The following is a 24616-nucleotide window of genomic DNA, read 5'->3' on the forward strand; positions in this document are numbered from 1 at the left end:
TGAACTGGCAAGAGCTCTACCACTCAAGCCATTCCTTCAGCCCAGGTTTTTGCTTGTGGATTTGCCTAGGCTATTTTCGAACTGGGATCCTCCAGGTCTCAGCTTTCAAGCCTCCCATCTCCTGGATAAATAGGATTATAGGTATAAGTCACTGGCACGGCTCAACACCTTTCCCTCCCTCCCTTCCTTCCTCCCTCCCTTCCTTCCTTCCTTCCTTCCTTCCTTCCTTCCTTCCTTCCTTCCTTCCTTCCTTCCTTCCTTCCTCCCTCCCTCCCTCCCTCCCTCTCTCTCTCTCCCTCTCTCTTTCTTTCTTTCGATTCCTCAGCACCACATAAGAAAAAAAGCCGGAAGTGGGGCTGTGCCTCAAGTGGTAGAGCGCTAGCCTTGAGCTAAAGAGCTGAGGGACAGTGCCCAGGCCCAGAGTTCAGGCCCCACGACCGGACCTCTCCCCCCCCCTCCAAAAAAAAAAAAGTAATTTCATGGACTTTCCTGCCCAGGCTGGCTTGGAACCATGATCCTCAGATTTCTGCCTCCTGAGTAGCTAGGATTACAGGTGTGAGCCACTGGTGCCTGGCACTACCAACCCCCCCCTCCCCCCTCTTTTATAATCAACATACTTGGTAGCAACAATGTCTCACCATGACAGTGAGAGAGCTGTGGAACAGTGGTTGTCAAGGGTGGCCTATGGTTAACAGCATCTGGGAATTAGTTCAAAATACAGATTCTATATGTTCACAAGCCTTCCTGGTCCTATTCATGCCCCAATTTGAGACCCACTACTCTAGAGCATTACACTGCAGAGGCAAGATCAGGGTAGTGGAGTGAACTTACTGATGATGGATAGAATGTTGCTTTGGAAACTGGATGAGGCCAGCAGCCATGGGATGGGCATAGAGGCCTTAGAAGGCTGATCATAAAGTCAAGTTACTCTTGTCTTTGGTGGCCCTAATGTGATGCATGGAAAAGCTATAGGGGGCTGATTTGAGGCATTTATGAGGGGAGGACAGGACCTGTTGTCTGAAGGTGGACTGGGAGGCATATTTTAGACCTGATTCTTTACTCCCTGGCAGGCATCATGTGTTTTTATAGCTAAAGCATGTGGTAACACTAATTCGAATCCCAGTTCCAGGGACCCTTTATTACTCATCTTTGTTTTCTTTTCTGCTTTTCTCCTTTCCCTTCTTAACTCCCTGTTTAATTTGTGGTGAGTGTGATAGAGAAGATGGAGAGGAGAAAGAGGTCACCCTAGAACTTTGCTTTTCTGCTTCTGCCTGCTTTTCAGCTCTCAGTAACTGAGGGCAAATCTTGAGCGGTTGTCTGACAACCAGAGTCATAATTAGTGGTCATCCTTGAAATTTGCCTTGGAAAACTTGGGTAGTGTGGCCGTGAAAAGGAATACCCCCAGTTCCTTAACCCAGAGTTTACGCTTTATGTTAACCAAGGATTTTGTTTTAAGTCTCTTAGAAAGAAAAACTTGTAAATTCTTTTATATTTCATAACCGTCTGACTCTGGCCTTTTTTTCTCCTTAGAGGCAATTGCTCTCGGATCCTTTTGTTTACAATGGCGCAGAGAACTGGAGTGGAGGACCCAGAGAGGTATCTCTTTGTGGACAGGGCTGTCATTTACAACCCTGCCACTCAAGCTGACTGGACAGCCAAAAAGCTAGTGTGGATCCCATCAGAACGCCATGGTTTTGAGGCAGCTAGTATCAAGGAAGAACGGGGAGATGAAGTTCTGGTGGAGTTGGCGGAGAATGGAAAGAAAGCAATGGTCAACAAAGATGACATTCAGAAGATGAACCCACCTAAGTTCTCCAAGGTGGAAGATATGGCAGAGTTGACATGCTTGAATGAAGCTTCGGTTTTGCATAACCTGAAGGATCGCTACTATTCAGGACTTATCTATGTAAGTATTTCTTCCAAGTAACCAACCATGAGAAGTGATGACTGGGAATCAATTTCAACTTATATTATACATGTTATCAGAATGAGGAATACTCACATTCTCTGTTTCCTATTACTATTGCAAGCTAAATGTTGAAAGATGATCTCTTAGTTATCCAACTCTTGCTTTCCTTCCAGTCTTATCATGCTAAGTTTAAATAATACAACCAGCAATTAGATGTAATTGAATGGTGTTTGGAGACTTCTAGTGTGCTCTGGAGCATAATAAGATGAGAGAGAGAGCATGTGGCAGAATGACCAAGGAGTTTAATCAGGTAATGGGACTGGCATTGGTAGGAGGATCCAGACAGCACAATGCTAAAAAATCAGGTGCCATCTGAGAGGATGGAGTAGACAGGCTGCAGCCTCAGGTATTGGTGAAGATGGAGAACAGAGAACAGGAAGTGAGGAAAGTGAATGTTGAGGGCCTTTTGTTTTCTGTTGGTACTGGGGCTTGAACTCAGGACCCCAAGCTCTCCCTTGGTTTTTTCCACCCAAGGCTAGCTCTCTACCAGTTGAGGTACACATCTGCTTCTGGCTTTTTTGCTGGTTAATTGGAGATAAAGAGTCTCAGACCTTACCTGCCTGTTGGCTTTGAACTGTGATCCTTAGACCTCAGCTTCCTGAGTAGCTAGGATTATAGGTGTGAGCCACCAGTGCCTACCAATGTTGAAGTTTTTTAAGAAACAGTTCAGGGTGAAGTTGAGGCTGTAATTGTCCTGTAGTTGGTAGCTGACACATATGTATAGTCACCATATAGAAGTTATTAAAAATAATAATGATCAATAAGATAGAGAAGCAAACAGAAGTCAGATACTGAAAAAAAGTCTAGGTTTAGCTTGGCACTGGTGGCTCATGCCTATAATCCTAGCTTCTCAGGAGGCTGAAATCTGAGAATCACTGTTTAAAGCCAGCCCAAGCAGTAAAGTCCGTGAGACTTTTATCTCCAATAAACTATTCAGAAAAAAATGGAAATGGTTTTTGGCTCTAGTGGTAGAGCCTTGAGCAAAAGAAGCTCAGGGACAACATTCAGGCCCCTGAGTTAAAGCCCCAGGACTGGGGAAAAAAAAAAATAGGTTTGAGGAGATGGAAGACAGGTGGCATAGATAAGAAACTAAGTTAGAAAAGGGAGAGAAAGAGAAAAGCAGGCTGGGGATGTGAGTTAGTGGTAGAGTGCTACCTTAGCATGCATGAAGCCCTGGGTTCGATTCCTCAGTACCACATACACAGAAAGAGTGGAAAGTGGCACTGGGGCTCAAGTGTAGAGTGTTAGCCTTGAGCAAAAAAAGCTCAGAGGCAGTGCCTAGGCCCTGAATTCAAGTCCCAGGACTGTCAAAAAAAAAGAGAGAGAGAGAGAGAAAAGTAGATTGTAATAGTCTGAAATTGGAAAAGTGGTTGATTTTTATGTAAAGAATGGGCTCCCAAATAATTAAAAACTAATCAGTCCGAGCGAGTGTTTGGAGAATTGTGGAAATAGTGTACTTGATATAAGGAAATGGAGCAAGGTTATAGCAGAGAGTGGCAGTGAAGGACTTTGATACTGTACTGTAGCATTGGAGTTAAGAGTCAGACTGATGAAAGCCCACTAGAGGAAAGACTGATAAATGAACAGCTCATTCATGACCTTCGCCAAAGTCATTTCCATCAAGGAGGAGAAAGCCAGGATTCAAAACAAAACCAAACCAAACCCCCACCAATATACCATGGAAAATATAGCCAAGATTGAGGACTAGTGTATCTATGATTTTTTTGCCCCAACCCTGTGAGAGAGGGGAGCCAGTAGCTCTGTTGCTAGACCAGAAAGAAGGTAGCTTAGATGTCACTGGACACTCAAAGAAGAGGGCCAATAGGTCAACCATTGGAGCTTTTCGTGATGTTGAAGGACAGGATTCATGGAGTGGGGGAGGAAGAGAACTGGAAAATCCAGAGATTGTGGGCAGATAGTAATGTGGACACCTCAAACATTGCAGTGACTTAGGGTTGGAAAGGTCATCAGAAGCCAGCAAGAGGAGGGCAGTAGGGCAGGAGTGTCTTCATCTTGATTCCCCCCTCTGGACACTAGGTGACTGCTAGCAGGAGAGAGAAAGCTGATAGAAAAGCAAGGGAGATCACAGATCTGAATGAAAAAATAGTGTCTTTCATTTGTAGCCATTCATCATGGTATTTCTGAGATATTACAGCTGTTGATGGCATTTTTTTCTCCTAGCTTACTCAAAAACAATTGCATGACTTTGTAAGGTTCTTTTCTAAGCATGGCTTCTTGGTCTGTACACTAGGAGATTCTGAATTTTTCTCAAAGCTTTAAGGTAACCACGGGGGGATCATCTCTAGTCAAGTGGGCATAAGTAATGTCCCACCAATGATTCTAATTGGAGTAATTGACTATAGAGTTATGTGATGAGAGGATCTGAGGAGAAAGCAGCCTTGCTGAGTTGTGTTGTATTTTTGTCTCTGGCTTTGGAATTAACCAGACAGTTTTCAGTTGATAGGTTGAGACACTTATAATAATTTTCATAGGATCTTTGTTTTTGCATGCATGTCAGTACTGGGACTTGAACTCAGGGCCCATGTGCTATCCCTTAGCATTTTTGCTCAAGGCTGGTATTCTACCACTGGAGCCACACCTCTACTTCCAGTTTTTTGTTGGTTAATTGGAGATAAGAGTCTCATAGACTTTCCTCTCCAAAGTTGTTTTGTTTTGTTTTGTTTTTTACTACTAAGTTCCAAGTGTTTTCTAATTTCTAGGATTAACATTTCCAAGGGTTAGATTTTATAGTAATCTTTTTACCTTCAATTTTTTTCTTTTTGGTTATTGAGGATTGAGCTCATGGCCTTTGGCCTGTGTTCTTCCACTTGAGCTATGCCCCTAGTCCATTTGTTTTAGTTCAGATAGGGTCTCATTCTCTCTTTGCCTGGCTGGCCTCAAACTGTGATCCTCCACAGGGAAGGACATCTAGTAGAATGAACAGCACAGGAAAAATCGTGGAGATACGACATCGAGGCACATGGTTGCCATTTCACCCACCACCTCTGCCTTGCAAAAAGTTAAAGTGAACATAATTATCATCCTCTAAAAATTATTTTTTACTACCTCTGCCTCTTGAGTAGTTGGGATTACAGGCATCAACACCTGGCCCTTTACTTTGATTTTTAACGTAATTGCATCATAAAGAATACATCAAAGAATAGTTTGACCAAAATTAAACTTAAAAATGTTGTCACGGGCTGGGAAGTTGGCTCAGTGATAGAGCACTTGCCTTGCACACATGAGGCCCTGGGTTTGATTCCTCAGCACCACATAAGCAGGAAAAAAAAAAGCCAGAAGTGGTGCTGTGGCTCAAGTGATAGAGCACTAGCCTTGAGCTGAAGAGCTGAGCGACAGCACCCAGGTCCAGAGTTCAGGCCCCATGACCAGATCCAAAAAAAAAAAAAAAAAGTTGTCATTTTTTGTGATTGTTTTGTATGTGTTGGCAAACAATGTGTATTCTGTACTGTTGGGTGTAACATTCCATCTGTGGCAGTGAGATGAAGATTTTTAATTATGTCGTTTAAATTTCTTATCATCTTACTAGTTTTTGTCTGTTTTATTATCAGTTACTGAGAGAAGCATATTAAAATCTTCTAGTGTGTTTTATTAACTAAGTGTGCAATCTAAACAAAATAGTTCAGTCTTACCTAAGGTTGTTTGTTTTGGAGATTTTGGAGTTTGAGGGTGGTACTGGGACTGAAATTAGGGCATTACACTTGCGTATCTTCCTCGCTAGGCTGGAGCTCTGCCTGTTGAGCCACACCTTCTATCTGACTTTTTGCTGGTAGTTTTGACAACAGCATGTGACACACTTCATTACCTAGGCTGGTCTCAAACTGTGATTCTATGAGTCTCAGCTCCTGAGTCGCTAAGATTACAAGTATAAGCCACTCAGGATTGGACTGGCTTCTGTATTTGAATTTTTATATAAGTGAACTTTATTTAAAGTTTGCAGTGCTTTGTGTCTGGGTTTTTTGTTTTAATATTATTGTTATTATTATTACCAGTCTTGAGGCTTGAACTCAGGGCCTGGGCACTGTCCCTGAACTTCTTTTTGCTGAAGGCTAGCACTCTACCACTTGAGCCACAGTGCCACTTTTGGCTTTTTCTGTTTATATGGTACAGAGGAATCGAACCCAGGGCTTTGTGCATGCTAAGTGACAAGCACTCTACCACTAAGCCACCTTCCCAGCCTTAACATTACATTTTGAACAGTCATCCATAATGTTTAGTGGTGGCATAATTCAGTAGTTTTCAAAGTGTGATCAGTGGATCCCTTAGGGTTTCCCTAAAACCTTTTCAAGGGATCTAAGAGGCTAAAAGTATTTCGTGATGGTATGAAGACATTATCAGCCTTTTCCACCAGTAGCATTTGTACTGATGGTCCAAAGACATCGGTGATAAAGCGATGAATAAAAGTCCTGACACTAAATGTACTCATTACTTGACTTATGTAACTGTAAGCCCTCTGTACATCATTTTTACAATAACATTTTTTTAAAAAAGTTCTGATACCTTATCACAACAAACACAATGACTCCAGGCTTATACTAGTTTTCTTGTTTTGCTCAAGGCTGGCACTCTACCATTTGATCCACAGCTCTACTTCTGGCTTTTTTTGGTGGTTAATTTAAGAGCCTTATGGACTTTCCTGCCTGGGCTGGCTTTGAACCATCATCTTCAGATCTCAGCTTCCTAAATAGCGTAGAATTAGAGGTATGAGCCACTGGTGCCTGGCCACTGGTTTTTAATTTTACTCTTCACTGCCCTTTATTGGCAATTGAAGAAAACCTCTAATATAACTTCAGAAACATCCTTGATAAAGGAGGAACAAATGATTGATTTTTATTAAATTTCAGTCTTTGAGAGCTCATATTTTTAATACTCTGTATGATGCAGTGCAGTATTTTGCATTCAGCACTTCAGCTGCATAAGGACACATGATAGTTACTGTGAGGAAAAGCACGTGTGTTTGAGTAGCAAGCTCAACTTGCTGCTTTTTCCATAGACCACCATTTTTATTTGCTAAAATGACTGATGGTTAAGCTATAGTTGTTACTCATAGGAAGATTGGTGGACTTTTTCTTTTTCTTTTTGTCAGTCATGGGGATTGAACTCTGGGCCTGGGCGCTGTCCCTCAGCTCTTCAGCTCAAGGCTAGTGCTCTACCACTTGAGCCACAGCACCACTTCCAGGACATTTTCTTGAAAATAAAGTGAATGTCATTTCAAAGAAACAACTGACTATAATATAGCCCAAGAAAAAACTTGAGTTTGTTGTTGGTAGTGAGTTTTAAAAAATTATTTTGGTTTTGCCCCCTATAGGGTCTTGCTATGTACCCCAGGCTGCCCTCAAACTTCTGATCCTCCTGTCTCAGTCTCTCAAGTGCTGGAATTATAGACCCAGGCCACCATGCCTTGTGGTTACAGTTTGAATTTTTATATGAAAATTCGTATTAAAGGAAACCTGTGCCTACCATGATGAATTCGACAGCTTGTCAAACCATGAAAGTGATTTCTTTTTTTCCCTTTCCTTTTTTCTGTTATGTGGTGAAATGTCATAAAGTGTAAATAATGAGCTAGTGTTTTTCTAGTGAGGTATACATAATGTTACAAAACTGTATATGAGTAAAGGACTAAGGCCAATTGCAAGATAAGCTAATGGATTTTGATATAGCAGAAAGCTTCTACATTGCAATCTTTAAGAAATTGTCCCTTGTGCTGGGTGCTGGTGGCTCACACCTGTAGTCCTAGCTACTCCAAAGGTTGAGATCTGAGGACTGACGTTCAAAACCAGACTGGGCAAGAAAGCCCATGAGACTCTTTATCTCCAATTAACTACTACTACTACTACAAAAAAAAAAAAAGGCCAGAAGTAGAGTTGTGGCTCAAGTGGTATAGCACTAGCTTTGAACACAAAAACTCGGGGACAGTGCCCAGGCCCTGAGTTCAAAACCTAGGACTGGCACCAAAAAAAAAAAAAAGAGAGGAGAGAGAAATTGTCACTTGTTTAGTTTTGGTAGTTTCAAAGGCAATAACTATACTATAAATATCTAAAAAGGCTAATGAGTTCCCCTTTTCCAGCCAAGTATTGGTGCAAGTCTGGTTTTCTTCATATTCTTCAACCAAAACAACATATTACAGTAGAAATAGGAAATTTGAGCTGTTTTCTATTAAGTCAGACAATAAAAGTTTTACAGAAATGTAATACAATACCACTCCTCTCACTTTTACTTTGGAAAGCAAATAAATTGCTTTTCATAAGAAATGTTATTTATGCTAACATGTAATGTGTTTATTTTTAAATGAATAAATGCACAGTTAAAAATCTGCATTTATTTGACATCTGTACTATATGTGTGATATATACATATACACTAAATGTGTGTGTGTGTGTACACACAATGAAAGGTCTTTGGGGGGGTGGGGGTGGAGGAGTGCTGGTATTGGGACTTGAGCTCAGGACCTTGTTCTCTTGCTTGACTTTTCACTCAAGGCTAGCGCTCTATCACTTGAGCCATTTTCTACTTTCATGGGGTCCCTAGTTTTTTGTTTTTTCCCCCCAGTTTGGTACTAATGTGGATATTACTTTAAATACCCTTTTGAATATCCTTTAAATACCCTTGTAAATATCCTTGTATATGTGCCTGGCCTAAATAAACAAGCCTTAGTTAGTATGGTATACGGCTAGGAGTGGAGAATTCCTACGTGATAGGACTGCGTATCTGAAACTCATGTCTTCAACTTCCCAAGATAATGCTCTGTTTAGTCAAGAGTTCCCGCAAGAAACAGAAGGCTCTCAAACTAGCTATTTTGAGAATTTAATAAATAGAAGATCTATAAACATGTGGGTGGAGTTTAAAAAGGGAATGAGAAATAGTGCCATCCCTCAATACCAGGGAGGATTAGAGCCCTTGATTCTTCTTGATCTTCAAAAACTGTAAGGAAGAGCTTCTACCTCAGCTCAAAGAGGAGGGTTACCTGACTCGAACTGTGGCCTTTCTTAACAGGATGTAGGCAACTCCTGCAAACTGGCTGGGGAAAGAGCCTAGGAAAGAAATACTCTGACCTCTTCCCACCTCAGTCTCTTGCTGGTATCTCCTATTAGCCAAATTCAGGTTGAAGCCAAAGGAGAAGGAAATAGGCTATTTCTCATAGGATCAGTTTTAATTCCATCTGGAATTGAGTTTTGTCTATGGTGTGAGGTAGGGACAAGGTCTTTTTTTTTCTGTCCTTCCAAATAGCTATGCAGTTGTCTCTTCAACTTACTGAGATAGAGTGCTTTTCCACTGCTCTGACTGCCAGTTCCATTATAAATCAAGTGTTTGTAAATATGTGCTTAGCTTCTTATTCTGTTTCATGAGTCAATGTGCCTATCTTTAGACTACTGTCACATTGTCTTAATTATTACTGCTTTTATAGCCTGTCTTATCCAACATGCAAGGTCTTCTCATTTTTTGTTTTTGTTCCTGGCTGATGCTCTATCACTTGAGCCATGCCTCCAGTATTCATTTATATTCTTAAGGATTATTTTGGCTGGTAGTTCCTTTTGTCACAAACCCTGTTGGAATTTTGGTTGGGAATATTGGTCAGTTGGAGAAAGAAATTAGATCTTTACAATATTTAATCTTTGACTCTTAGATATGTCCATTTCTTGATTTTTATTTATTTATTTATTTTGGATCCTGTTGTGGGGCCTGAACTCTGGGGCTGGGCGCTGTCCCTCAGCTCTTCAGCTCAAGGCTAGCGCTCTACCACTTGAGCCACAGCGCCACTTCTGGATTTTTTCTTTTTGCTTATGCGGTGCTGAGGAATCGAACCCAGGGCCTCAGGCATGCAAGGCAAGCGCTCTACCACTGAGCTACCTTCCCAGCCCGTCTTGATTTTTTTTGATACGGTTTTATTGTTTGTTTGGTTGGTTGCAGAGGCATGTACAATTGTTAAATTGATTTTTAATATAATTTAATTGTTATTATTAAGGTGTTACCATTTCATAAGTCAGGTAATAAATACATTCCTTTTTGGACAGTATTACCCTTTCCTTTGCTTTTCCCCAGTTCCCCTCTCCTGTCCCTGCCCACAAACTGCATAGTTTGTTTTCCACATATTTACACTGAATACCATGATTTCATTTGTTCACTCTTCTTACTTCCTTTCCTGCACCCCCTAAAAAAAAAATCAAAAGCAAAAACAGCACTACCACCATCAATGACAAAAATTAAATTTCTTTTTTGAGTGTTTCAGTATCTTTTCTCCTAGGTACTATTTAAATGGTGTTTTCATTGTTCCCTTATGATATATACTGTATGAACACAGTAAGCTCACAATTGTTATTACATACAAATATTGTTTTTATTATTAATTTCTATATATTGGCTTATATTCCTTCACCTTGCTATGTTTACTCATTGGTTATAATAGTTCAGCTGAAGACTCTTAGATTTTCTGTGAATACAAGTTATCTATAATAATCTACAAATAATGATAGTTTGATTTTTCCTCCCTTCCAAATTCACAAACATTTCTTTTACTTAATGGCCCTGAGACCTTTTCCCCATTTCCATTTTTTTTTCCCTAAAAGTGGTGATGGACAGCATCGTTGGGTCACACCTAATCTCAGGAGAAGCTGTCACTATTTAACAATTAAAGGAATATTGCCAGGTGTAGAGAACCAAGAGTAGAGTGCCAGCCTTGAGTGATAGGCTTAACTAAGTCCCAGTACTTGCATCAAAAAAAAAAAGGATATATGTTGTATTTTTCATGTTCTTTTTGGTCGGTCATGCATCTTGAACACTGGGCCTTATACTGCCCTTGAGCCACAGCACTACCTCCAGTTTTCTGGTGGTTAATTGGAGATTAGAGTCTCATAGACTTTCCTACCCAGGCTAACTTTGAACTACCCTACCATCCTCAGATCTCAGCCTTCTAAGCCACTAGCACCTGGCTTGTAGTTTTCAGTTTTTAATGGGGTTGAGGTATAGCTCATGTGGAAGAGAGCTTGATTAGCATGAGTGAGGCCCTGGGTTCAGTTCCTAGTACTGCCAAAGAACTGTTTTTTAAATGTTCCTTCTCAGATTAAGATTAAGTTTTTCTTGTAGTCTCAATTTTTATTCTGAATGGATGATCTTTTTTTGTTTTTAACAATGAATATTTGGTGTTAATTTATCAAATGCTTTTTTTTCCATTATCAGTGAGGTGACAATGGGAATTTTATTTGTTATATATTTCTCAATGCTAAACTAACTTTGTGAAGACAATTATGCTTATATTTTCTTTTTTTCTTCCATCACTCTCCTAAATGTTTATTTAGAAGTTTTGTATCTGCGTTAATAAGGGTGAACAGTGTAATATTTTCTTTTTTGTACTGTTTTTGTCATGCTTTGCTATTAAGATTATGCTAATTTGGTGGTCTAGCTCAGTGGTGCTTGCCTAGCATATGTGATACCCTGAGTTCATCCCTCAGTACCACCAGAAAAAGGTGCTGATTTTATCAAATAAATTGTTTCATATCAAATAAAATGTTTCATTTTCATTTTCTGGAAGAGTTGGTCTAGGATTGGTGATAATTCTTTTTTATACAATGATGGCAGGGGTTTTGTTTTTTATCTTTTGGAAAAAGTTTTTCTTTTTTTCTTTTCTTTTCTTTTTCTTTTTTTTTTTTTTTGGGTCCAGTCGTGGGGCCTGAACTCTGGGCCTGGGCGCTGTCCCTCAGCTTTTCATCTCAAGGCTAGCGCACTACCACTTGAGTCACAACGCTACTTCCGGCTTTTTTCTTTTTGCTTATGTGGTACTGAGGAATTGAACCCAGGGCCTCATGCATGCAACGTAAGCACTCTACCACTGAGCCACCTTCCCAGCCCCAAAAGTTTTTCCTTAATAGATGGAAAGCTCAGATTTTTAATTACTTGTTCAGTTGATAATTACATTTCTCTGAATTTATTTCATCTCAATTTTCAAGTTTATTAGCATAAGCTATTAATTATACCATCTAACTTTGCATAGGATTTCTAGTGGTGCACACCCCCACCCCCTTGTTTTTTTAGTGCTGGCTCCTGGGCTTGAACTTGAGGACTGACACTCTACCACTTCTGGCTTTTTGTTGGCTAACTAGAGATAATAGTCTTTCAGTTTGTCTACCTAGGACTGGCTTTGAATCATGAGCCTTAGGTCTCAGCCTCTCGAGTAGATATGCTTACAGATATGAGCCATCAGCCCCGTACTCTTCCCTTTTGAGGTAAGATCTACCCATGTAGCTAAGCTGGCCTGATATTTGCTATGTAGCTGGGACTGGCCTCAAGCTCATAAATCCCCTGCCATAGCAGCCAAAGTGCTGGAATTATAGAAGTATCCTGTATTCTTAATAGTGGTCAGTTCTATCCTTTTTTGAAAAGGAGTCTCACCAGAGGTTTAGCAGTTTTATTCCTTTCAATTAACAAACTTTTGATTTAATGTTGGCCCTTTTCTTCTCCATTTCCTTATCTCTGTGTGCCTGCCTACATAGCAAGTTGTCACATTCTTTCTGTATGCATTTTATTTGTTGTTCATTCTGTAAATTCTTAAAAGAAATACTTAAGAGTATTGAATGTTTTCAGCTAGTCATTTTCAAATATGGGCTTTAAAAGCTATAACTTTTATTCTGTGTACTTTTTGCACTTCTTTAGCTTTGTTCTGTAAGTTTATTATGCTTTATTTTTAACCATCATTCAGTTCAAAATAATGAGAATGTTTGACTCCATGAGTCAAAGCGAACTGCTTAATTTCCAGACATAGAGAGTTTTTAGACTTACTTTGTCATTTCTGACAAAATCCCTCCTTGGTCAGGGAATGTACACTGATTGATCTCAGCCCTTTCATGTGCATTAGACTTGCTTTGTGGACCATTATGTGATCCAGCGGGTGGAAGATGGTTGTGTGCTTGGAAGATGTGTTCACTGAGCAGTTACTAGTTCCAGTACAGTGTGCTCTATGTGCAGTACCCTTCAATCTTCTGTGTCCTTATGGTTGCTCTGGTTTTTATCTGCTGTTCTGTTACTGTGAGAATATCTCATTCTCTTTTTCAGACCTGTCAGTTTTTGCTCATGCCAGAACTATGTTATCACATGTATACAGATGTAGAACTTTTTATCATTCTGGTGAATCATGTGAAACGGGCTTCAATTTCAGTAATACCTCCTACAAAGTTGACAAAGCAGGGGTAACTTTTTTTTTAAGGTTAAGAGTTGCATGGGGCATTGTTTCCAAACTTGCTTTCAGCTTTTCTACATTTTATGCTGAAGTTAAGTCTCTTATAAACCGACTAAAATTATTATTTTTGTCTGGAATCTTAATATTTTCTAAACAGGATATTTAATTTATATACATGCAATGTAGTAACTGATATATTTCAATTTAAACATACTGTTTGATTTCACTGTTGGCTTATTTTTGTACCTAGTATTATGTTACTTTTCCTTTTATCCCTGGCCCACCCCACCTGTCCCCTTAGGTTGAGGAGGTTTAATAAAACCTAGCTTTTTGCCTCTTGTTGCATGTTTTTCTTCTCTTAGGTTTTTTTTGAAGGGGGCAGTACAGTATTGGGATGTGAACTTGGAGCTTTGCACTAGGTATGGGGGTGCTGTTTTAGGCTTCCCATTGTAGCTGTAGAGACAGGTGTGCATCACTGTGCCCAGCTATGGGTTGAGAGGGGGGTCTCGTGAAATTTTCTGCACAGACTGGCCTTGAATGGAGACCCTCCCAATGAGCTACAGTTACAGTATGGGCCACTGGTGCCCTTCTTTTAGATGTTCTTTTAGTAATTACCTATTCTATTGTATCCTTTACCTTTTAAAAACTAATATAAAGGGCTGGGAAGATGGCTCAGTGCTTGCCTTGCATGCATGAGGCCCTGGGTTCGATTCCTCAGCACCACATAAGCAAAAAGAAAAAAAGCCGGAAGTGGCGCTATGGCTCAAGTGGTAGAGCGCTAGCCTTGAGCTGAAGAGCTGAGGGACAGCACCCAGGCCCAGGGTTCAGGCCCCATGACCAGATCCCTCCCCACTCCAAAAGAGAGAAAAACTAATATAAAGTAGGTTTTTTTACTAGGTTATGGATAGGAAAGGGCCTGAGAACACTTGAACTCCTAATTTATGTGCCATTGTTTATTTTAACTCTACAATTTGAAACTATAAAACACTTATCGGTTGTTGCTCTACTATTTCAGCCACACACCTCAGATACTTGTGTTTGTCCGGTTGCTTGAATTCAGGGCCTGGGTGATGTCACTGAGATTTTTTTTTTTTTTTGGTGGTTAATTGGAGATAAGAGTCTCATGGACTTTTCTGTCTGGGCTGGCTTTAAAACACAATCCTCAGATCTCAGCCTCCTGAGTAACTAGGATTATAGGCATGAACTACCAGCATCCTGCTTTGTTTTCCTTTTGTTTTAAAACAAGGTGTTAGCTTCTCTCTGCCCCACCCCACCAAGAGCAATAGTGATTCATATTTCAGTTATCTTTTCCCTGCCATCCATCTTCCCCTGCTCTCAAGGGAAAATAAATAATTATTATTATGTTTGTTTGCTTTTACTGTGGTAACACATTTTTCTTTTATTTACTATTTTATTATTTACTATTGAAGTACTTTCTTGTAAGAATGCCTTGCCAAAATTAACACATCTACTCATATTACTTAGTTTCCATTCTGTTCTTACTTTCTCCATTGTGACTTTTAAATTGTATTATCTGAGGTTATTTTTTTTTCCTTTTGCATTTCTGTTCCAATAAGTAGATTCCCTGCTTCACTACTTTCTGTTGAGGGTATGAATCTATTTCCTAGAATTTTCTTTTTTAAGCTTAATTTTGTTGGTAATTTCTGTTATTTTTTCCCTCTCTAAAACCTCTGGGTTATCATCTTTTTGGTATTACCTGGGCATCTTTGTTTGTTTGACTTTGCTTTGTGATACATGTATGAATTTTATCCAGGTGCCGTTTGCAGATGAGATGTGTGAATTATTCTCCCTGCCCCCTTCCTTTTTGGGGGTAGGGCATACTGGTGTTTGAGCTGCCTTACACTTACTAGGCAGGCCGTCTATGACTTGGGCCATCTCCCCTCATCCCCCTTTTGTTTACATATTCTTGGAGGCCAGACTCCCTACCTAAGCTTCTTGTGCTTCTAGGATTACAGATGTGAACCACCCTCTTATTTGAGTTGAGGTCTCATTATTTTTTCCTCAGGCTGACTTCAAATCATAATCCTCTGTATCATAAGACTTCAAATCGTAACCCTCTGTATTGTAAGCTCCCAAATAGCTAAAATGACAGATATGAGCACCCCCTTTCCACTTGGGCAGCATGGTGAGAGAGTTGGGTTTTCCCAGGTCAGTGACCTGTTCCTGGCAGGACACTACTGTATCTCTGCTCCTTGGCACTCCATGGCCTCCTCTATTTCCTGGTTCTCCAATCCTTTGATCATTTGATCATTACACATTGTATACATATATCAATTACATGTATCTATAAATACACAACTATATATCAACTAAAATAGATTGTGTACGCATGAAATATTACCCAGCCATCCAAAAGAATGATCTCTGCTTTCTTAAAGTCTGACAGTTAAGGATGAGTACATTTGTCAGTGGTAATAGGCAGAGGAGGGTGGCCTTCCACACAACGATCTGCACAGACAGAAGCCTGGAGAGCTGCTGAGTGGCTCAGCACGTTGGCAGCATTGCCAGTGTTTTATGTCTGCTCATAGTTCTTATATGTCTCTCTTAGGTAAGATAATGCAGGAGTGTTATTAGCTTCACTTCACATTCCTCCCCCTCCCCCGCCTTTGTAGTGCTTCGAGATTTCCCCCTGGATCTAGCCAATATATTCGATTGCTCACTAGGCATCCTGCATAGCTTACCTTCCGCTCCACAGCCTCCCACAATGTGTTAAAGGGGGATTTGTTATCTTTTCCCACAAAGCACCCTTTTCCTGTCTCTCAAGTTTAAAAACTTTGCAGTCCTCCTTGACTTGGGCCTTGAATAACTTCTTTGTGAGCACTTCTGAGTGTGCCAGGTTAAGTCTGACTCCTTCCTCTCCCTGGGGTTGCCTTTCCCGGTCTGGGTGAGGCTCTGCTCCTGTACCAGGCTGTTAGCAGTCTGCACGTACACCCACCTGTCACCTAGTGTCCCTTCAGCCGGTTCTCAGATGACTGTCAGATTTCTACTTTGTCTGAAGTGCTTCTTTCCTCTGATCACTCTTGAAATTGTCCACTGTGACTTTTCTTTCACATTCTACAGTACACTGTTTTTAGCAAGACAAATCTCTGACCTGCCAGAGACAGGAATATTTCTGTCCCTGGAAGTATTGGGCTCTTATGAATTCCTTGTCTCTCCTTTGCCCCTAATCGTCTTTAAAAACGACATCAAAGAACATCTGGATTTGAATTTCATACCTAACTCTATAGTTTCTGACAGGAGATCATGACTTTCAGTGCTTGAGTATGTTGTGTTCTCTCTAGAGCATTCTTTCCCCTCCCCCCTTCCCCCACCCCTTCCCCCTTCAACCCCCCCCCCCCCCTTCTTCAAAGACAGTCTCACTATGAAACCCAGGTTGGCCTGGAAGTCAGAATCCTACTGCCTTAGCCTCCCTAATGCTGGGATTACATGCGTGCACCACCATACATACCCAGCTCATCTGCCAATTATAATTCCTGCTCATCGTTTATTTTTCCCATTTTGCTGTCCTACATCATGGCTGGTGGTTTGGTGTGTTTCTGTTATTTTCATAGCAGGATGTACATTTCTTGAAGGTATTTAATATTTTGTTTGCTCATTTATACATTTAATATAGCTTAATTTGAATTTGAAGGTTGCCAAGGCAGTTATTTTATCAGCATTTTCCCCTCTTGCCATATACCTAGGAAGGCAGAACGATATGATACTTAGTTCAACGGTCAGTTTATAAGAGAGCCCAATATTTGAGGTAGTTTTCTGAGTAAGTACCGAAGTTAGTTCTCTAAGTACTTTGATAATAAAATTTCCACTTAAGCATTTTTTTTTTTTTTTACTTTTCCTCGTTGGCAAAGATACTGATGTCACTGACCCTTTTCTTTTCTGATGACTTGCTCATATTTGTGAGACTTACTCATTTTTGTAATCCTATTCCTTAGAAAGGTGCCAAATGCATGTTGGATCATTTCTGACTAAACATGTCATTGTCATGATCGCTTAGCTTTCATCATCTATGGAATGTTAAACTGACTTTGTGTATCTTAACTCCAAGAGGAGCTTTCTTTCTTTTTGGCCAGTCTATAATTATTTACTTGCCTTTAAAGTGAAATTCAGAATCAGTACCTATGATAGACTATGGTCTAACTTTTGAATGAAAGAAGAGGTTGTGAGGATAAATGCCCATTGATATTTGTCTGATTATGACTTGTTAACTTTCTGTATATAAATTAAATTCACTCAAACAAAAGTATTGGGGTTATTTTCCCTTTGCCTTTTCACCTTTAATAATTTACAAATTGCTTTCTTTTTAACCAAGACATTAAAAATACAAATTGTACATACGATTCTATGATATTTTAATATATGCATACCTGTAATCAAATTAAATGTTTGGGGTTTTTGTTTGTTTTTTTGATGGAATAGGGGCTAAGCAGAGCATTGTTTGCCAGGCAGGTGCTCTACCCCTGGAGTAGCGCCTCCAGCCCCCTTTTCTTTGATTATTTTGGAGGTAGGGTCTCAATTTATGTCCTGATTTGTGCTTCCTCAAGTAGCTGGGATGACAGGTGTATACCACTGTACACATTGGTTGAGTTAGCGTCTCTAGAACTTTTTGCCTGAGCTAGCCTCAAACCACAACCCTCTTTCCAAGTAGCCAGAATTACTGGCTTAAGCCATCACATCCAACCGTCATTTATCTCTTCTTTATAGCAAAACCATTCAAAAACATTTCTTCCAACTTTTTGAGATAAACAATAAACAACTGCTTTCTAGCGTCTTCCCACAGTGCAATAACTGCTCTAATGCTAAGTCTCTTTTATTGTGTCTTGCTGCATTTTTGTCCAGCGGGAAGACCAGCTTTGGGAAGGGGGGCAGTGCATAGTGGTCTGGGAAGCCCTGGGAGCCAGAGTTGCCTGAAGGGTGACCCTATAGAAGAAAGCCAAGGCTGAAGACTTGAGCTGTCAGTAAGGGATAGACAAGTCATAAGGCCTTTAAGGACCAGATCAAGCCTATGTGGATGGAAATCATTAGCCAACAGCCGCATCCTTGACCTTGGGGCAGTTGCTCTTTGTCTAACCTTGGAGGGAAGTAAATTCTACCTCTGAGCCCACAGTGGTGCCCTGAGACACTAGGGGAGAACCAAAGGGATGGTTCTGGTCCCTTGAATGGATTTGGCAGCTCACTGTCTTGTTTTAGCATTAGTAACTGCAGTATTCAAAATAGAGTGTTCTCCAGAGGGCTTTCTAGTGACAATTGCCAAAGGTTTCAGCCCTTATGAACACAGCTGTTGATTAGAATCCTCCTTTGCAGCCTGTGGAGAGGCTGGCGTCATGCCCCAGCACTCCTAGCCCTCTTGTCTTTTCTATAGAGTCTTCCTTAGTCACCTTCAATAAAAGGCCGGTGTCACACACAGCCACAGCTGAAATGTCCTTCCTAAATGCCTGTGTTCCTGCACAGGGCCATGCAGCTGGCAGAAGGTCCCATTGTTCTTGATCTTTCACCATTCCCAGAGTCGTTTTCTAGATTGTTCTCTAAAATCAGTCTATGGAAAAACTTAGAAACCTCAAAGTTATAAATGTTTAGAGTAGATTCTGGATAAAATCTTTAAAGAATTACTGAGGCATTCATAGAGCTGGGCTATATTTACTGATAATCACCAGAGTAAAAACATACAACAAACTGGGTGCTTAATCCTAGCTATTCAGGAGGCTGAGATCTGAGGATCGCAGTTTGAAGCCAGCCCAGGCAGGAAAGTCTGTGAGACTGTTACATTCAATTAACTGCCCCCAAACTGGAAGTGGAGCTGTGGCTTAAAGTGGTAGAGTACTAGCCTTGAGCACAAAAGCTCAGGAGTTCCTGAGTTCAAGCCCCTTAACAGACAAAAAAAAGTAAAACACTATCTTAAATGTTTATTATTTTATTTGTACATAATAGTAAACCCAGATAAATTAACCTAAACAAATTATCTTCTATAAAAAACATTTCCAAAACAAAAAATTCTTCATTATTTTCATAAAAGATAACTATTTTCATATCTGCTTTTAAAAAAATTTATTTTATTGTATGGGTGATGTATAGAAGGGTTACAGTTACATAAGTAAGGTAATAAGTACATTTCTTGTCAAACATTGTTACCCCTTCCTTCATTTTCTCCCACTTCATATCTGCTTTTGTGTTCAGTTTGTTGTGGTATAATATATTGAATGAAGTATTGGAAGAAACTCCTGCCTGACCTCAGATGTTTGGGAAAAGTCTTTTAATAGCTTTTTCAGATAATGGTGAATACTCTTTTTTGATGCTCTACCCAAACATGATAAATTCTATTTTCTTCAAGACTACTTGCCATATGGGGTCTAAAACTACATTGAGTTTCTTATAACTTGTCTCCTTGTGAGAGAATGTTTAAAGGTAAAAAGGTATGAACCTGACATTAGCCTGTAGCACAGATTATTGCGTTTTATGGTGTCAGTATTTTACAGAAATTAGTCCAGAGAATACCCCTTACTAAAATTACTGTAGAACTCATTGGAACCTGGTGTGAAATTGACCTGACTGACCTAGGTTTAATTTGGGGATAGATTAATTATCTGAAGGATAATAATCTCCAGTTAGATAACTGTGTTCTTGCTGTCTCCTGATTGGACCCTGGCTGAGAAATGCAGGATTTTGTTGTCTTTTGTTTTTTTAACACTATACTTTATTTTTATTTTAGACTTACTCTGGACTCTTCTGCGTAGTCATCAACCCATACAAGAACCTTCCGATTTACTCTGAGAATATCATTGAGATGTACAGAGGGAAGAAGCGCCATGAGATGCCTCCGCACATCTACGCCATATCTGAGTCTGCTTACAGGTGTATGCTTCAAGGTAAGGGCAGCTGTTACGAGACTTCCTAATGGAAGTTAGTGTTTGCAAGGTTTCAATGTTTTCATTTTTCTTTTTAAAAAATGAAAGTAGGGCTGGGAGGGTGACTCAGTGGTAGAGTGCTTGCCTTGCATGCGTGGGGCCCTGGGTTCAATTCCTCAGCACCACATAAGCAGAAAAAGCCAGAAGTGACACTGTGGCCCACGTGGTAGAGCGCTAGCCTTGAGCTGAAGAGCTGAGGGACAGCATCCAAGCCCAGAGTTCAGGCTCCACTACTGACAAAAAAAAAAAAGAATGCTTATTGTAGAAAAGTTGATTCTTTCAGTAAAACATCATGGTCATTTTCTGTGGAAAGCTGAGAACAAATTGTTGCTTCATAACAGTACTTGATATAAGTTTTCATATGTGTATATATATATATAATGAGATCATATACATATGTGTGTATATATGTGTATGTGTATATATATCTATCTCTATCTATCTATCTAGCTAGCTAGCTAGCTAGCTAGCTAGCTATCTGAGGTCCCCATTACTGGCCAGCATAACTAACATTCTATTGTATTACATTTTAAAACTAACAGGAAACTGGTTGCAATCCTAGCTACTCAGGAGGCTGAGATCTGAGGATTATGGTTCAAAGCTAGCCTGGGCAGGAAAGTCACTAAAACTCTTACCTCCAATTAAGTACCAAAAAGTCAGATGTGGAGTTGTGGCTCAAGAAGCTCAGAGACAGACCCCAGACCCTGATTTCAAGCCCTAGGACCTACCCAAAAGCAAAGGAAAAAAGAAAAAAAAAACCACTTTAAAATACCTTGGACTGATTTTGATTGCTCTTTGGGGGGGGGGGGGGGGCGGCTGTAGTTCTGGAATTTGAACTTAGTTCCTTATGCTTATTAGGCAAGCCTCTACTTCTAGTCTAGCCGTTTTGCTTTTTTTTCCCCTCAGATAAGCTCTCATACCTAGGGCCAGCCTAAGGCTGGAATTGTGGGAATTACTGCCACACCTGGTTCATTCTAAGATAGAGATGTTGGGGGTTTTAGGGTTTTGTTTTGTTTTGTTTCCCATCCTGGGGCTTGAACTCAGGACTAGGCACTGTCCCTAAGCTTTTTTTGCTCAAGGTCAGCACTAGCATTCTACCACTTGAACCACAGTACCACTCCTGGCTTTTTCTGTTTATGTGACACTGAGGAATCAAACTCAGGGTTTCATGCATGCTAGGCAAGCACTCATGCAAACACTAAACCACATTCCCAGCCAAGGTAGAGTCTTGCTAACATTTTGCCTAGGCTGACCTTAAGCCATGAAACTTTAATCTCTACCTCCTAAGTAGCTGGGATTACAGATACTACCACCATGCCTGGCCCTGAGATATTGGTTGCTTTCTTTGGGGTCAGAATGAAATACAAAGTTGAAGAATCCTTCATTTGAAGCCAAGCTTTAGACCCAGTGGTTTATGGAGTGGTGTTTTAAAATCAGAATGGATATGGAATGCCTCCTATCAAGGTTTCATTGAGGTTGGCTTTAATTAAATGGAGTTTTATTGAGCCCCTTGTCTCACACTTGAGATTGGTGAGCTCCTGGTCCTTGGAGCATTATAGAGAAGTGGACTTCCCAGAAGGCTGGCACAGGCTCCTATATACCATTCTTCTTTTGTTTGCTTTCTTTTTGGTTTTGTGTCTTTAAAAAAAAATCTTTAAATCGTTGTACAAAGGGGTTTCATATTAATATGTAATTTTATGTGTACCATTCCCAATGCATCTTGATGGGCACCACTGCTTCCTCCATTCTTACCCCATCTACTATCTACCTACCCCCATTCTACTCATCCTCTCAGAAGTTTCTTAATTTCAGTTCATGTATGTCCAGTAAGAATTAGGACTATATTTGCCCACCCTTCCTCCATTCATCTACCTCTCTCCCCCCTTCACCTCTATCCTCCTCAGACCAGACACATTTCACCTTCCTAGAACTCATTTTGTTAAATGTTGTGTTGTTCCAAGTGTTACACCATGGAAATCATGTCTTTGTATACCATACTTTAGTCACTTTGTGTGTATATGCCTTTATGTGTTTTCATATGCATCATTCTCATTTTTAAAAAGGGAGAAAACCTGTAGGCCTCTGAGTTTAATATCCCTACATGCCAGGCGATTGTAGAATCTGTCATTAAGAGGATGGCATAAGTGGTGGAGGAAAGGGGAGAGATAGCCTAAGAACAATGAGAATATGTTAGTCACATGATTCTGAACTTACCAGCGAAGGGAAATCAGTAGACCATGGTAACAGACAGTTGGGACAGCATAGCTTCCCTGGGCTGTCATTGAAGCTGTGTTCTGAGATGTTGCCACAGAGCTGCTGGTGCAGGGCTGAGGTCACCTGGGCTGCGGCAGAAGTGCCCTTCTGAGCATTTTCACCTATGCACCTACGGAAGTGGCTGCGTGCCCATGGAGTGTCTATGGAACTGATGGGATAATGAGAATAGTTGATGAAGAAAAGCAGACGTTAAAAATGCTTGAGTGGTGGGGAGTTGAATAAATGTGGCACTTCACTACTGTGTGCCAAAACAAGCTGAGTGGACATAGAGTGAGGAAGATCTGAGGAGGATGTGGCCTAGCAATCTAGCATTTTATATGTTTGTTTATTTAGCCAGTCCTGGGGCTTGCACTCAGCCCCTGGGTATTGTCCCTGAGTTTCTTTTTTACTCAAAGCTAGCACTCTGCTCTTTGAGTAACCGCCTTTCCACCTTTTTCTGTGTATGTGCTTCTAAGGAATTGAACCCAGAGCTTCATGCATGCTAGGCAAGCACTGTACCACTAAGCCACGTTCCCAGCCCCAACATTTTATTTGTTTGCTTTGGGTGGTACTAGAGTTTGAACTCAGGCTTCCTTACTTTACCATTCAAGTTCACTCCAGCTTACAAATGTGTACCATCATGCTCAGTTATGTGATAACATTCTGTGTGTGTGTGTGTGTGTGTGTGTGTGTGTGTGTGTGTGCTGGTCTTGAACTCTGGGCTTAGGTACTGTTCCTGAGCTTTTGTGTTCAAGGCTGGTCCGCTACCACTTTGAGCCACAGCTCCACTTCTGACTATTTTTCCTATATCTTTTTACTTTTCTTTTTCTTTTTTTGGTAGTTAATTGGAGATAAGAGTCTCACGGGTTTTATTTTCTACCAGGCTGGCTTCAAACCATGATCCTGAGACCTTAGCTTCCTGAGTACTAAAATTACAAGACTCCACTACTGGTGCCTGGATATAATAGCATTCTTATCCACAATAGTAAAATTTTTTGTGTGAAAATTAAATGGGTTTAGCTCATTACAGATTCAGAAGTCTGATACAGAAAATAGATTAAAAAAAAAAAAAAAGAAAATAGAAGAGAAACACTTTCATTGGCCATTCTTCCAGAAGGGACAGATCCACTATAATGTACAGAAGAAGGTTGGGCATCATCCAGGGGAGATCAGCAGTTGCTGATGAAGCTCACAGGCATCAGGCTAACCATTCTAGGCCCTCTGTTACAGACACAGCCAACAGTTTGCTTAGAGGGGATCATGTGAAGAATTCAGGGGCTATAGCCCCTCTCAGCTGAAATGTTAGATTCAATTCCCTATTCAACCTGTCAAGGTTTTTAGGGTTTTTTGTTCATTTGTTTTTGTGCCTGTCCTGAGGCTTGAACTCAGGGCTTGGGCACTATCCCTGAGCTTTTTTGCTTAAGATCACAGTAGAGCCACAGCTCCATTTTCTGTTTTTTGGTGGTTAATTGGAGATAAGACTCTCAGGGATTTGCCTGAGGAGGCTGGCTTTGAACTGTGTTTCTCAGATCTCAGACTCCTGAGTAGTTAGGTTTATTGGCGTGAACAATGCCTGGCTCAGCTAGAACTTTTGTATACCCTTATCATTGCATCAAATATTAAAATCTATAAATACCATATTGTGAACCAGGATGAGAACGGGAGTTCTGTCAGATATGCTTCTCGAAATTTCACATATCATAGTAAGTAGGGGGAAAAAGAACATGAAGAATGTAATTTAACACAATTTAGCAAGCTGGTATTGAATAGTACCATGGCCGCCAAGCAGAAAGCACATTTAGAAGCTTGTTGTGATTCTAAATTAGGCCACCAAATAAAACTCTCAGTTCCTAAAAGACGAAACCATACATTCTCTACCACATTCTCTGACCACAGTGTAATAAGACAGAACATTAACAATAAAAAGATTTCCAAATGGATTATTCTTTGTGGGAGCATGGTTAACAAGTTCTTGCTGGTTTTGCTATTAATCATGTATTTGCTATTATAGTTTCTTAAGAAATTAACCACATCAAAGCATCACATTAAAAATATATGAGTTGGGGCATAAGTTACTGTAAGAAATAGTTCAGAGATAAAGCTTATATATATGTGCCTGCACAAAGAGCATGGGTGTTTGTGCTGGTACTAGGGCTTGTGCTCAAGGCCTTGTGCTCTCACTTGGCTTTTTCATTCACCACTTCTGGCTTTTGCTGGCTAATTGGAATAAGAGTCTCTTGGATTTTTCTTCCCAGGCTAGCTTTGAACCATGACCCTCAGATCTCAGCC

General features: G+C 40.4%; 1 protein-coding gene across 3 annotated transcripts in view; it reads left to right on the forward strand.

Annotated features, from left to right (window-relative positions):
- Window positions 1-24616, forward strand: part of Myh10 (myosin heavy chain 10) — a 154148-nt gene that overhangs the window by 12824 nt on the left and 116708 nt on the right. For 2 of the 3 annotated variants that reach the window (XM_042670787.1, XM_042670786.1), the window contains exons 2-3: window positions 1531-1906; window positions 19879-20035. In XM_042670787.1, coding sequence (XP_042526721.1) covers window positions 1562-1906; window positions 19879-20035 — 502 coding nt within the window. In that variant the 5' untranslated portion in view covers window positions 1531-1561. The remainder of the gene's footprint in view (window positions 1-1530; window positions 1907-19878; window positions 20036-24616) is intronic. The other variant, XM_042670788.1, reaches the window with a different exon arrangement.

The sequence above is a fragment of the Dipodomys spectabilis genome, unplaced genomic scaffold, assembly GCF_019054845.1.
Source record: "Dipodomys spectabilis isolate Male_0828 unplaced genomic scaffold, ASM1905484v1 ptg000576l, whole genome shotgun sequence".
NCBI classification, from domain to species: Eukaryota; Metazoa; Chordata; class Mammalia; order Rodentia; family Heteromyidae; genus Dipodomys; species Dipodomys spectabilis.